The sequence below is a fragment of the Coregonus lavaretus genome, assembly GCF_964263955.1.
Source record: "Coregonus lavaretus genome assembly, contig: HAP1_SCAFFOLD_5873, whole genome shotgun sequence".
In the NCBI taxonomy this organism is placed as follows: Eukaryota; Metazoa; Chordata; class Actinopteri; order Salmoniformes; family Salmonidae; genus Coregonus; species Coregonus lavaretus.
In genome coordinates, this window is record NW_028157684.1 from 21,999 (window position 1) to 35,000 (window position 13,002).

The following is a 13,002-nucleotide window of genomic DNA, read 5'->3' on the forward strand; positions in this document are numbered from 1 at the left end:
TAGTCTAGAATACAGCACCTTAGTCTAGAATACTGCCCCTTAGTCTAGAATACAGCCCCTTAGTCTAGAATACAGCCCCTTAGTCTAGTATACAGCCCCTTAGTCTAGAATACAGACCCTTAGTCTAGAATACAGCCCCTTAGTCTAGAATACAGCCCCTTAGTCTAGAATACAGACCCTTAGTCTAGAATACAGCCCCTTAGTCTAGAATACAGCCCCTTAGTCTAGAATACAGACCCTTAGTCTAGTATACAGCCCCTTAGTCTAGTATACAGCCCCTTAGTCTAGAATACAGCCCCTTAGTCTAGAATACAGCACCTTAGTCTAGAATACTGCCCCTTAGTCTAGAATACAGCCCCTTAGTCTAGAATACAGCCCCTTAGTCTAGTATACAGCCCCTTAGTCTAGAATACAGCCCCTTAGTCTAGTATACAGCCCCTTAGTCTAGAATACAGACCCTTAGTCTAGAATACAGCCCCTTAGTCTAGAATACAGACCCTTAGTCTAGAATACAGCCCCTTATTCTAGAATACAGCCCCTTAGTCTAGAATACAGCCCCTTAGACTATAATATAGCCCCTTAGTCTAGAATACAGCCCCTTAGTCTAGGATACAGCCCCTTAGCCTAGAATACAGCCCCTTATTCTAGAATATAGCCCCTTAGTCTAGAATACAGCCCCTTAGTCTAGAATACAGCCCCTTAGTCTAGTATACAGCCCCTTAGTCTAGAATACAGCCCCTTAGTCTAGAATACAGACCCTTAGTCTAGAATACAGCCCCTTAGTCTAGAATACAGCTCCTTAGTCTAGAATACAGACCCTTAGTCTAGAATACAGACCCTTAGCCTAGAATACAGCCCCTTAGTCTAGAATACAGCCCCTTAGTCTAGAATACAGCCCCTTAGTCTAGAATACAGACCCTTAGCCTAGAATACAGCCCATTAGTCTAGTATACAGCCCCTTAGTCTAGAATACAGCCCCTTAGTCTAGAATACAGCACCTTAGTCTAGAATACTGCCCCTTAGTCTAGAATACAGCCCCTTAGTCTAGTATACAGCCCCTTAGTCTAGAATACAGACCCTTAGTCTAGAATACAGCCCCTTAGTCTAGAATACAGCCCCTTAGTCTAGAATACAGCCCCTTAGTCTAGAATACAGACCCTTAGTCTAGAATACAGCCCCTTAGTCTAGAATACAGACCCTTAGTCTAGAATACAGCCCCTTAGTCTAGAATACAGACCCTTAGTCTAGAATACAGCCCCTTATTCTAGAATACAGCCCCTTAGTCTAGTATATAGTCCCTTAGTCTAGAAAACAGCCCCTTAGTCTAGAATACAGCCCCTTAGTCTAGGATACAGCCCCTTAGCCTAGAATACAGCCCCTTAGTCTAGAATACAGCCCCTTAGTCTAGGATACAGCCCCTTAGCCTAGAATACAGCACCTTAGTCTAGAATACAGCCCCTTAGTCTAGAATACAGCCCCTTAGTCTAGAATACAGCCCCTTAGTCTAGAATACAGCCCCTTAGACTATAATACAGCCCCTTAGTCTAGAATATAGCCCCTTAGTCTAGAATACAGCCCCTTAGCCTAGAATACAGCCCCTTAGTCTAGAATATAGCCCCTTAGTCTAGAATACAGCCCCTTAGTCTAGAATACAGCCCCTTAGTCTAGAATACAGCCCCTTAGTCTAGAATACAGCCCCTTAGTCTAGGATACAGCCCCTTAGCCTAGAATACAGACCCTTAGTCTAGTATACAGCCCCTTAGTCTAGAATACAGCCCCTTAGTCTAGAATACAGCCCCTTATTCTAGAATACAGCCCCTTAGTCTAGAATATAGCCCCTTAGTCTAGAATACAGCCCCTTAGTCTAGAATACAGCCCCTTAGTCTAGAATACAGCCCCTTAGTCTAGAATACAGCCCCTTAGTCTAGAATACAGCCCCTTAGTCTAGTATACAGCCCCTTAGTCTAGAATACAGCCCCTTAGTCTAGAATACAGCCCCTTAGTCTAGAATACAGCCCCTTAGTCTAGAATACAGCACCTTAGTCTAGAATACTGCCCCTTAGTCTAGAATACAGACCCTTAGTCTAGAATACAGCCCCTTAGTCTAGAATACAGACCCTTAGTCTAGAATACAGACCCTTAGTCTAGAATACAGACCCTTAGTCTAGAATACAGCCCCTTAGTCACCATGAGACAGGAGACACTTTGATATGGTACGATCTTGTGGTCTAGCCTTCAAATCAATCATTACAACCAAAGTATATATTGACCAGATATTCCAATCCCATACAGTGCCAGTGTAAACTTTGCACCTTTTTTTTTTAAAACGAGGGAATAAAAACATGACATAAACAAAAGCATATCTATCTTTGTCATTTAGTACAATGTCTAATAACCCCCCTATTGTCTAGACCTTACATCCTCTAGGGGGGGGGGGGGGAAGTAGGCGCAACAATCCCACTGGTGCAGCAGCTGTACAGCCTATATAACATGGCCCGGTATGAGGATGGGTAAAGGTTTCCTAACATCCCGTGGCCATGCCATCTGACCACTAGCATCGAACTTTGGAAGTTGTGTTGACACCGTGTTAAATGTCAAACCAGTTATCAACTACACACAGCAGGTTACATATTGACATTGTGTGTCACCAAGGCCAGCCACCAGTGGGCTAGCCGTCTCTCTCTCTCACAAACACAGTCGTTACAACCAATGGTTGCGTGCCGCATCATCACTGTGTCATCGACTGACAGATTGCTAAAACATATCATGTGGTTGGCTGATACGTAAAATACCCGATCTGGGCATTGTAAGATCTGGCAGACGTCAGCAACGCCTGGGCAGAGGAATGCGCCCTCACTCTCTGCCTTTCTCTCTTCTCTCTCTCTCTTAATGTTATTTTATCATAGCCATTTGAAAGAACATTGAATATTTTTTTGGGTAATAACATGTATTGTGATTATGTCCATTATGAAATGGATTTGCTTCTCATAACACCTGTCCTCACATTATGGAAAGGAAATGTGCAATTCCTCAGTTCAAAATAAAAAATAAAAACGTTATGTTGTCGTTTGGTCATGTCGTCATCTGCTGCGTGTGTTTCATCGTCATCGATCTAAACCATGCGCTACCTGGCTCAATCTGGCACTTTTAAAGGACAAGCTTTTGCAGAAAGCAGCTGCATGAGGCAACATTGCGCAATCCGAGTATGCATGCATGCATGAGCGACTCCATCCCAACCGTGTCAGCACATTCGGGACGAAAAGGGGCTCGTTTCAACCTCGGTAAGATAACTTACGCAGACGCACTGTGCACAGACCACCGGCTATACCTTTAATACGCCCTTATTTACATACATCTAACTCTTGTTTTTTTTTTATTCCACATGGATGGACTCATATATATTCTTATCTGCTCCCCTGAATGATTGACATCTCACCAGCTCGGTTCTTCTACAGTCATGGTCTGTAAGGTAAGGGGAAATCCCGTGCCAACAAAGCGCGTCAGACAGAAGCCCCCCGAAGAACCCCCCCCTTTTTTAACCGGATGATTATTCATGCGTAATTGTTCTGTCCCCTCCCCTCATATTTGGCGCATCCAAATGGTCAGTTCTGTACCTGTCGATATAGAAAGGCAACTCCTACACGCACATATGTCACCCGTTATTTAAACAGGAGCAGTCGCATCAAGTTTCCATTAGTGTGACAGTGATAACACTCGGACATACCATCGGCTGATAGTTGATAGCTGTTAGTCACTGAACACTAACAGTAATAGTTAGCTCTTTTTTCTTATTTTCTTTTTTTTACAATTTAAATTGTTTTGAACTTCATCGAACATGGACATCAAAGGTAAGAATTAGATGGTTTCCATCCTCTTTCGACTGTAACAGCGTGGGTTTATTCAAATGTGGTTGACATTTTCTTATCAGAAGTTAATAATTAAAAGGCTTTTTGGGGCAACATGTGCTCCGAGTTTAGTCTGTTATCGCAAGTGATGGAAGTAATCTTAACTGATGTAGATCAATCCTGGAATGCTTTACTGTAAATCAGGGGTGTCAAACTCATTCCATGGAGGGCCTAGTGTCTGCAGGTTTTTGGTTTTTCCTTTCAATTAAGCCCTAGACAACCAGGTGTGGGGAGTTCCTTACTAATTAGTGACCTTAATTCATCAATCAAGGACAAGGGAGGAGTGAAAACCCGCAGCCACTAGGCCCTCCGTGGAATGAGTTTGACACATGTGCTGTAAATTGCAGTGTACTAACAGTGGTTCCCAACTCCGGTCCTTGAGTACCCCTCAACAGTACACATTTTTGTTGTAGCCCGATAAACGTACCTGATTCAACTAATTGAGGGCTTGATGATTAGTTGAATCAGGTGTGCTTGTCCGGGGCTACAATAAAAATGTGTACTGTTGGGTACTGGAGGACCGGAGTTGGGAACCACTGTAACTACTAGATGATATATTGATATCTGACAGGTGTATAACATTGAGCACACAGACATGCAATCTCCATAGACAAACATTGGCAGTAGAATGGCCTTACTGAAGAGCTCAGTGAATTTCAACGTGGCTCTGTCATAGGATGCCACCTTTCCAACAAGTCATTTAGTGACATTTCTGCCCTGGTAGAGCTGCCCTGGTCAACTGTAACTGCTGTTATTGTGAAGTGGAAACGTCTAGGAGCAACAACAGCTCAGCCAAGAAGTGGTAGGCCACAAAAGCTCACAGAACGGCACTGCCGAGTGCTGAAGTGCGTAGCACGTAAAAATCGTCTGTCCTCGGTTGCAACACTCACTACCGAATTCCAAACTGCCTCTGGAAGCGACGTCAGCACAATAACTGTTCGTCGGGAGCTTCATGAAATTAGTTTCCATGGCCGAGCAGCCGCACACAAGCCTAAGATCACATGTGCAATGCCAAGCATCGGCTGGATTGGTGTAAAGCTCGCCGCCATTGGACTCTGGAGCAGTGGGAACGTGTTCTCAGGAGTGATGAATTACGCTTCACTATCTGGCAGTCCGACGGACGAATCTGTGTTTGGCGGATGCCAGGAGAACACTACCTGCCCCAATGTATAGTGCCAACTGTAAAGTTTGGTGGAGGAGGAATAATGGTCTTGGGCTGTTATTCATGGTTCGGGCTAGGCCCCTTAGTTCCAGTGAAGGGAAATCTTAATGCTACAGCATACAATTACATTCTAGATGATTCTGTGCTTCCAACTTTATGGCAACAGTTTGGGGAAGGCCCTTTCCTGTTTCAGCATGACAATGCCCCCGTGCACAAAGCGAGGTCCATACAGAAATGGTTTGTCAAGATCGGTGTGGAAAAACTTGACTGGCCTGCACAGAGCCCTGACCTCAACCCCATCGAACACCTTTGGGATGAATTGGAACGCAGACTGCGAGCCAGGCCTAATCACCCAACATCAGTGCCCAACCTCACTAATGCTCTTGTGGCTGAATGGAAGCAAGTCCCCCGCAGCAATGTTCCAACATCTAGTGGAAAGCCTTCCCAGAAGAGTGGAGGCTGTTATAGCAGCAAAGGGGGGGGACCCAACTCCATATTAATGGCCATGATTTTGGAATGAGATGTTCAATGAGCAGGTGTCCACATACTTTTGATCATGTTGTGTATAATGCTTCCAAAATGGCACTCTATTCCCTATTTAGTGGACTACTTTTTACCAGGGCCCATAGGCCTTGCAGAAGTATTCATCCCCCTTGGTGTATTTCCTATTTTGTTGCATTACAACCTGTAATTTAAATGGGTTTTCATTTGGATAGAGCATCGGAATAATTGAATTTGAGTCGTCAGGCAGTTCTAGTGATTTATGAATGATTGTGTTAATTTTGGTTTATATTGTTGTTATTCATGACAACACAGTGATTGATTTCTACACTATTTTGTTCCAGTGATTCAGAGTTATGGAGAGTTGTAGCTCTTGTTGTTGCTGTCATGCTATAGTAACTCTACAGCAGCAAACTCAGGTTACCCTCTGGTCTACAATAGCTTTAAAATAGTATAGAGTAGCATAGAATAGCATAGCATAGAATAGAATAGCATAGAATAGAATAGCATGGAATATAATAGCATAGCATGGAATAGAATAGCATAGCATAGCATAGAATAGAATAGCATAGAATAGAATAGCATAGAATAGAATAGAATAGCATAGCATAGCATAGCATAGCATAGCATAGAATAGCATAGCATAGAATAGAATATCATAGAATAGAATAGCATAGCATAGCATAGCATAGCATAGCATAGCATAGCATAGCATAGCATAGCATAGCATAGCATATAATAGAATAGAATAGAATAGAATAGCATGGAATATAATAGAATAGCATGGCATAGAATAGCATAGCATAGAATAGAATAGAATAGAATAGAATAGAATATAATAGAATGGAATAGAATGGAATGGAATAGAATAGAATAGAATATAATAGCATAGCATAGCATAGCATAGAATAGAATAGAATAGAATAGCATAGAATAGCATGGAATAGAATAGCATAGAATAGCATAGAATAGAATAGAATAGCATGGAATAGAATAGAATAGAATAGAATAGAATAGCATAGAATAGAATAGAATAGCATGGAATAGAATATAATAGAATATAATATAATAGCATAGAATAGCATAGAATATAATAGCATAGAATAGCATAGAATAGAATAGCATAGAATAGAATAGAATAGCATAGAATATAATATAATATAATAGAATAGAATAGCATAGAATAGAATAGAATAGCATAGCATAGTATAGCATAGAATAGCATAGAATATCATAGAATAGCATAGCATAGAATATAATATAATATAATATAATATAATATAATATAATAGAATAGAATAGCATGGAATATAATAGCATAGCATAGAATAGAATAGAATAGAATAGAATGGAATAGAATGGAATAAAATAGAATAGCATATAATATAATATAATATAATATAATAGAATAGAATAGAATAGAATAGAATAGAATAGCATGGAATAGCATAGAATATAATATAATAGAATAGCATAGAATAGAATAGAATAGAATAGCATAGAATAGAATAGAATAGCATAGAATAGAATAGAATAGCATAGAATATAATAGAATAGAATAGAATAGAATAGCATAGAATAGAATAGAATAGCATAGCATAGCATAGCATAGCATAGAATAGCATAGAATATCATAGAATAGCATAGCATAGAATAGAATATAATATAATATAATAGAATAGAATAGAATAGCATGGAATATAATAGAATAGCATGGCATAGAATAGCATAGCATAGAATAGAATAGAATAGAATGGAATAGAATGGAATAGAATGGAATAAAATAGAATAGCATATAATATAATATAATATAATAGAATAGAATAGAATAGAATAGAATAGAATAGCATGGAATAGAATAGAATAGAATAGAATATAATAGCATAGCATAGCATAGCAACGCATAGAATAGCATAGCATAGCATAGCATAGCATAGCATAGCATAGCATAGCAAAGTATGTTGGTGTTGGTGTGTATTTGTTCTTCTCTACCTCTTCCCTCCACTGAGTAGAGAGGAGTACGATGACGGAGTTCTGGAAGGAGCACAGCCGCCAGGCCACGGTTGAGGAGATGATGTTGGACTCTCATGCCCAGGAGCTGACCCAGCACGAGCTGCCTGAGATCCTCTCCCTGCTGCCCCGCCTGCCCGGCCAAAGGGTCCTGGAGCTGGGCGCCGGCATCGGGTCAGTGGGTCTATTGAACTGTATCCATAAAGCAACTGACCAGATAGACCATTAATAACAGCAAGCATGTACTGTGTCGTGATCTCTGTAGAGCCACGAGGTTTAACTGACCATGTGACCTAACAGGGAAAACTCCCTGGCCCTGGGCTATGACGGGGACCTGTGTTTTTCCTGGTAAGGTGACGTGGACTCTTGTTGGCAGTTGGAAGTTGACCCTCACTGTCTGATGTGGAGGTGTTTGTTTATTTGTTCTCGTCCAGGAGATACACCAGCCACCTGTTGACCCAGGCCAGTCACGTGACAGCGGTGGACTTCATGGAGAGCTTCGTGGAGAAGAACAGACAGGACAACGGTCACCGTGGCAACGCCTCCTTCCTCCAGGCAGACGTCACCAAGCTGGACTTCCCCAAAAACAGGTCTGCTGTTTGATATAATGTGTATAATATAATATATTATAAAACAGGTTTGCGTAAGGTTGCAAAGCTACTGGTAATTTACCAAAGTTACCAGAATCTTCTGTAATTTGGGTAATTAAGAGGTAATCTATGGTAACTTTGGTAATTTATACTTGAATAACTATTTTTTTCCAAATGATTCATATATAGTATGCATTTGTTATATCTGTGTCCATATTGTCCATGAGTTTCTAGTAGATAGACCATATGGTTCGAGAGAAAATAGCCAAATTAATGAAAAAGCATCTAATAAACAATGGCATTATTTTCAATTAACTCTGTAACTCTTGCAACTATAGACCACAGTGGCCTCAACATTGACAACATACATATTCACATAGTGGAGTAAAGTGTGTACAAAATAATATAAAGGATATTTCACGCTGAATGGTTTATATTGTATTTAAGAGGATGTTTTACAGCTTTGTCATTCTATTGTTTATTTTAACATCATCTTCTATATTTTCTATGTGATAAGGTCACAGAGAGGGCCGGAGATCATTACAGACACCTGTGATAATCAGAAGGACCCAAAAAGGACACTTGATTTTATCCTCGAAAATTCCATATATTCCTTGAGAGTTAACAAAATTCTGGTAGTTTACTGGTAAACTTAGAAAGATAAGAAAAGTTATCTGTTGGGATTTTGGATTGATAAGGCGAAGTGAAACATGCTCAAAGTCTAATGACTAAGGTTGTTTTTTACACCACTGGTTTGACGAGATGTCTCACCTACGCCTTAGCCTTCAGTTGGAACTGAATACACTAACATGAGGTAACACTGTCTGTGTCCCAAATGGCACCCTATTCCCTATGTAGTGCACTACTTTTTATCAGGGCCCATAGAGCTCTTGTCAAAAGTAGTGCACTATATGGAGACTATGGTGCCATTTGGGACGCAGTCTTTGCCTAAAGCCGATGGCTGTAATGCATTACTACTTGTTATAAACGTTTGTGAGCCTTTATAGCGTCCTATTATCAGGCTTATGATGGTATTCTGATGTGTATCCCAACATCAGTTTCGACATCATCTTCTCCAACTGGCTCCTGATGTATCTGAGTGACGAGGAGCTGAGGTCACTAACAGAGAGGATGCTGGGATGGCTCAGCCCGGGAGGATACCTGTTCTTCAGGGAGTCCTGCAACCACCAATCAGGTACGAGCTCTAAAATCACCTGAATATCTATTGTGAGTCACTCTTCCAGTCTAATGAATCCCTAGACCCTCCTGTAGAGCTGAGAGCTTCCAGTCTAATGAATCCCTAGACCCTCCTGTAGAGCTGAGAGCTTCCAGTCTAATGAATCTCTAGACCCTCCTGTAGAGCTGAGAGCTTCCAGTCTAATGAATCCCTAGACCCTCCTGTAGAGCTGAGAGCTTCCAGTCTAATGAATCTCTAGACCCTCCTGTAGAGCTGAGAGCTTCCAGTCTAATGAATCCCTAGACCGTCCTGTAGAGCTGAGAGGTTTGGATATGTGGAAGCAACATGGTGATACAGTATATCTACCCAGACACTCTTCTCACCCTGTCGTCCTCTCATCATTTATTACCTAACTTAACAGATCACTGTTCAGTCCACTTTCACCTTCAATGGGTTACATAAATTCACGTCAGATAGTCTACTTCAAGCTGTTGTGTAAGTAAGGGATAATCAATGAGGGGCTCCGTGGAAGGTCACACCTTCCACGGAGTTGCATTATTTTCCAGAGAACGCATAGAGCCCCTAGTTGATTATCCTTTTCATACCGTGGCTATCATTTAACACATTTGCTGCTAAAAATGTGTTCAACATCCACTGAAGTAGCTAGCTAGTTTACTAGATAGCTACAGTAGTTGCCGTGGTAACCAAATATACAGACTTGCTAGTTTATCGAACTAAACCATCAGTTCTAGCTTGCCATTATGAAAATCAGCAATAATGTTTTCGATTCGACTTCAAAATGTTTTCAATTCGACTTAAAAAGCAGCTCAAACACAGAACATGTAAGAATGAACTATAGCCATTGAATTCTACCATGCAAATATACCATGCGTTATAGGGAAATAATGCATGCTCTAGAATGCCCTTCAAGACAATCAGAAACAAGTATTCCACAATGCCATGGTATAAAATGGTATAATCATGGTCTGATTGTAAACGTTTACATTAATGCCGCCATAAAACGCTATACTGCCAAGGCATCAGTTTCAATCAGTCTCTCTCTCTCTCTCTCTCTCTCTCTCTCTCTCTCTCTCTCTCGCTCTCGCTCTCGCTCTTTCGCTCTCTCTCTCTGTCCAGGTGACAGTAAGAGGACATTTAACCCCACCCACTACAGATCGTCGGCCCACTACAGTCACATGATGACAACAACACTGAGGGAGGAGTCAGAGGGGGCGGAGAAGCAAGTGTTTGGCTTTGACATCGTGCTCAATAAAACCGTGCAGACATACATCAAGGTAGGTTGCTTTATTGCTACTGATTGTGTTTATGTCTCAATTAATATAATGTGTATAAATAAACATTAATGGCCCTGTCAGGCTATTTGCTGTGTGTGTGTGTGTGTGTGTGTGTGTGTGTGTGTGTGTGTGTGTGTGTGTGTGTGTGTGTGTGTGTATGGCATATTACTCTCCCTATATATTCATGTCTCTTCCCCTCTTCAGATGAAGAACAACCAAAACCAGGTGTGTTGGCTGCTGGAGAAGGTGGGTCGGGACACATCCTGTCAGGAGGGCTTCAGCACCTTCCAGCAGTTCCTGGACAACCAGCAGTACACGCGCAACGGCATCCTGCGATACGAGAAGATGTTTGGGGCAGGATACGTCAGCACCGGGGGACCAAGCACTACCAAGGTGGGTTTGAGGTTTGGGAGTCCTGCACATACAAACACACTCACACACGCGCGCACATACACAACACCAACATAGGTTTGAGACATCAAGAACCAGAGCAGAAAGGTTATTTTTTTTATCCGATGGACAGATGTACAGGAACCACGACAGTGTTGACTAAAAATGACTGAAACATGAAAGGACAACAGACTGGAGAGGTTGTGTAGTCACTGTTTAGACAGGGTTGCTCTTCTGACCTCTATTTACAAATGCCAAACGTGTGTGTAGTTGTTTTTGGAATGGGCTTGACACTTTCTGTTTTTTTTTTACTTTGTGGTAAAAGGAGTTTGTGGACATGCTGAACTTGAAGCCTGGGATGAAGGTGCTGGATGTGGGGTGTGGCATCGGTGGTGGAAACTTCTACATGGCAAAGGTCAGCACCAAGTGACATTAGTAAATGGGAATTTTCTGATATACTGTTGGGAATGGTCCAGTTCACTATATGCACATTCACGTTACAAACAATAGGATATGGTCTGGTCAAATATCCCAATGATGATGATGGTGATGATGATGATGATGTTATGCAGACCTTCGGCGTGGAGGTGCTCGGACTGGACCTGTCAGCCAACATGGTGGATATCGCCATAGAGAGGGCCATGAAGGAGAAGATTCCATCGGTGAGTTACTAGGTCTACAATGAGAAACATACTAGGTTAGGGTTAGGGTTAGGGTTAGGTTACTAGGGTTAGGGTTAGGTTACTAGGGTTAGGGTTAGGATTAGGTTACTAGGGTTAGGGTTAGGTTACTAGGGTTAGGGTTAGGGTTAGGTTACTAGGGTTAGGGTTAGGGTTAGGGTTAGGTTACTAGGGTTAGGGTTAGGGTTAGGGTTAGGGTTAGGGTTAGGGTTAGGGTTAGGTTACTAGGGTTAGGGTTAGGGTTAGGTTACTAGGGTTAGGGTTATGGTTAGGGTTAGGGTTAGGTTACTAGGGTTAGGGTTAGGGTTAGGTTACTAGGGTTAGGGTTAGGGTTAGGTTACTAGGGTTAGGGTTAGGTTACTAGGGTTAGGGTTAGGTTACTAGGGTTAGGGTTAGGGTTAGGTTACTAGGGTTATGGGTTAGGGTTAGGGTTAAGTTACTAGGGTTAGGGTTAGGGTTAGGTTACTAGGGTTAGGGTTAGGTTACTAGGGTTAGGGTTAGGATTAGGTCACTAGGGTTAGGGTTAGGGTTAGGTTACTAGGGTTAGGGTTAGGGTTAGGGTTAGGTTACTAGGGTTAGGGTTAGGTTACTAGGGTTAGGGTTAGGGTTAGGTTACTAGGGTTAGGGTTAGGGTTAGGTTATTAGGGTTAGGGTTAGGTTACTAGGGTTAGGGTTAGGGTTAGGTTACTAGGGTTAGGGTTAGGGTTAGGGTTAGGTTACTAGGGTTAGGGTTAGGTTACTAGGGTTAGGGTTAGGGTTAGGGTTAGGTTACTAGGGTTAGGGTTAGGGTTAGGGTTAGGTTATTAGGGTTAGGGTTAGGTTACTAGGGTTAGGGTTAGGGTTAGGTTACTAGGGTTAGGGTTAGGGTTAGGTTACTAGGGTTAGGGTTAGGTTACTAGGGTTAGGGTTAGGGTTAGGTTACTAGGGTTAGGGTTAGGGTTAGGTTACTAGGGTTAGGGTTAGGGTTAGGGTATTTTAACGCTACATAGATCAAGGTCATGTTAATTGAATTGAAATTAAATGTAGGAGAAGACGTAGTTCAAAGTGTTTTGGTGACAGGTGTTGTCTGCATATTCCTGCAGGTCCATTTCGAGGTGGCTGACGCCACTAAGAGAGAGTTCCCAGAAGGGTCGTTTGATGTGGTATACAGTCGTGACACCATCCTGCACATCGACGACAAACTGGCACTGTTCAAACGCTTCCACGTGAGTGTGTACACACACCTTAACGTAAATTCCAGACTATATGCTGGCTGTTTAACCATCCAAAACACTGTGTATCTTCATCTTCAG

At 41.9% G+C, this 13,002-nt stretch overlaps 1 protein-coding gene across 1 annotated transcript in view; it reads left to right on the forward strand.

Annotated features, from left to right (window-relative positions):
• Window positions 1-3,617: 3,617 nt before the first annotated feature.
• The window catches only part of LOC311125064 (uncharacterized protein), a gene marked incomplete at its 3' end in the record, with an annotated part of 10,294 nt that continues 909 nt past the window's right edge, over window positions 3,618-13,002 (forward strand). The window contains exons 1-9 of the mRNA XM_084199137.1: window positions 3,618-3,848; window positions 7,581-7,752; window positions 8,013-8,168; window positions 9,227-9,363; window positions 10,483-10,640; window positions 10,845-11,033; window positions 11,356-11,445; window positions 11,603-11,692; window positions 12,793-12,915. Of these exons, the coding sequence (XP_084055263.1) occupies window positions 3,836-3,848; window positions 7,581-7,752; window positions 8,013-8,168; window positions 9,227-9,363; window positions 10,483-10,640; window positions 10,845-11,033; window positions 11,356-11,445; window positions 11,603-11,692; window positions 12,793-12,915 (1,128 nt within the window). The remainder of the gene's footprint in view (window positions 3,849-7,580; window positions 7,753-8,012; window positions 8,169-9,226; window positions 9,364-10,482; window positions 10,641-10,844; window positions 11,034-11,355; window positions 11,446-11,602; window positions 11,693-12,792; window positions 12,916-13,002) is intronic.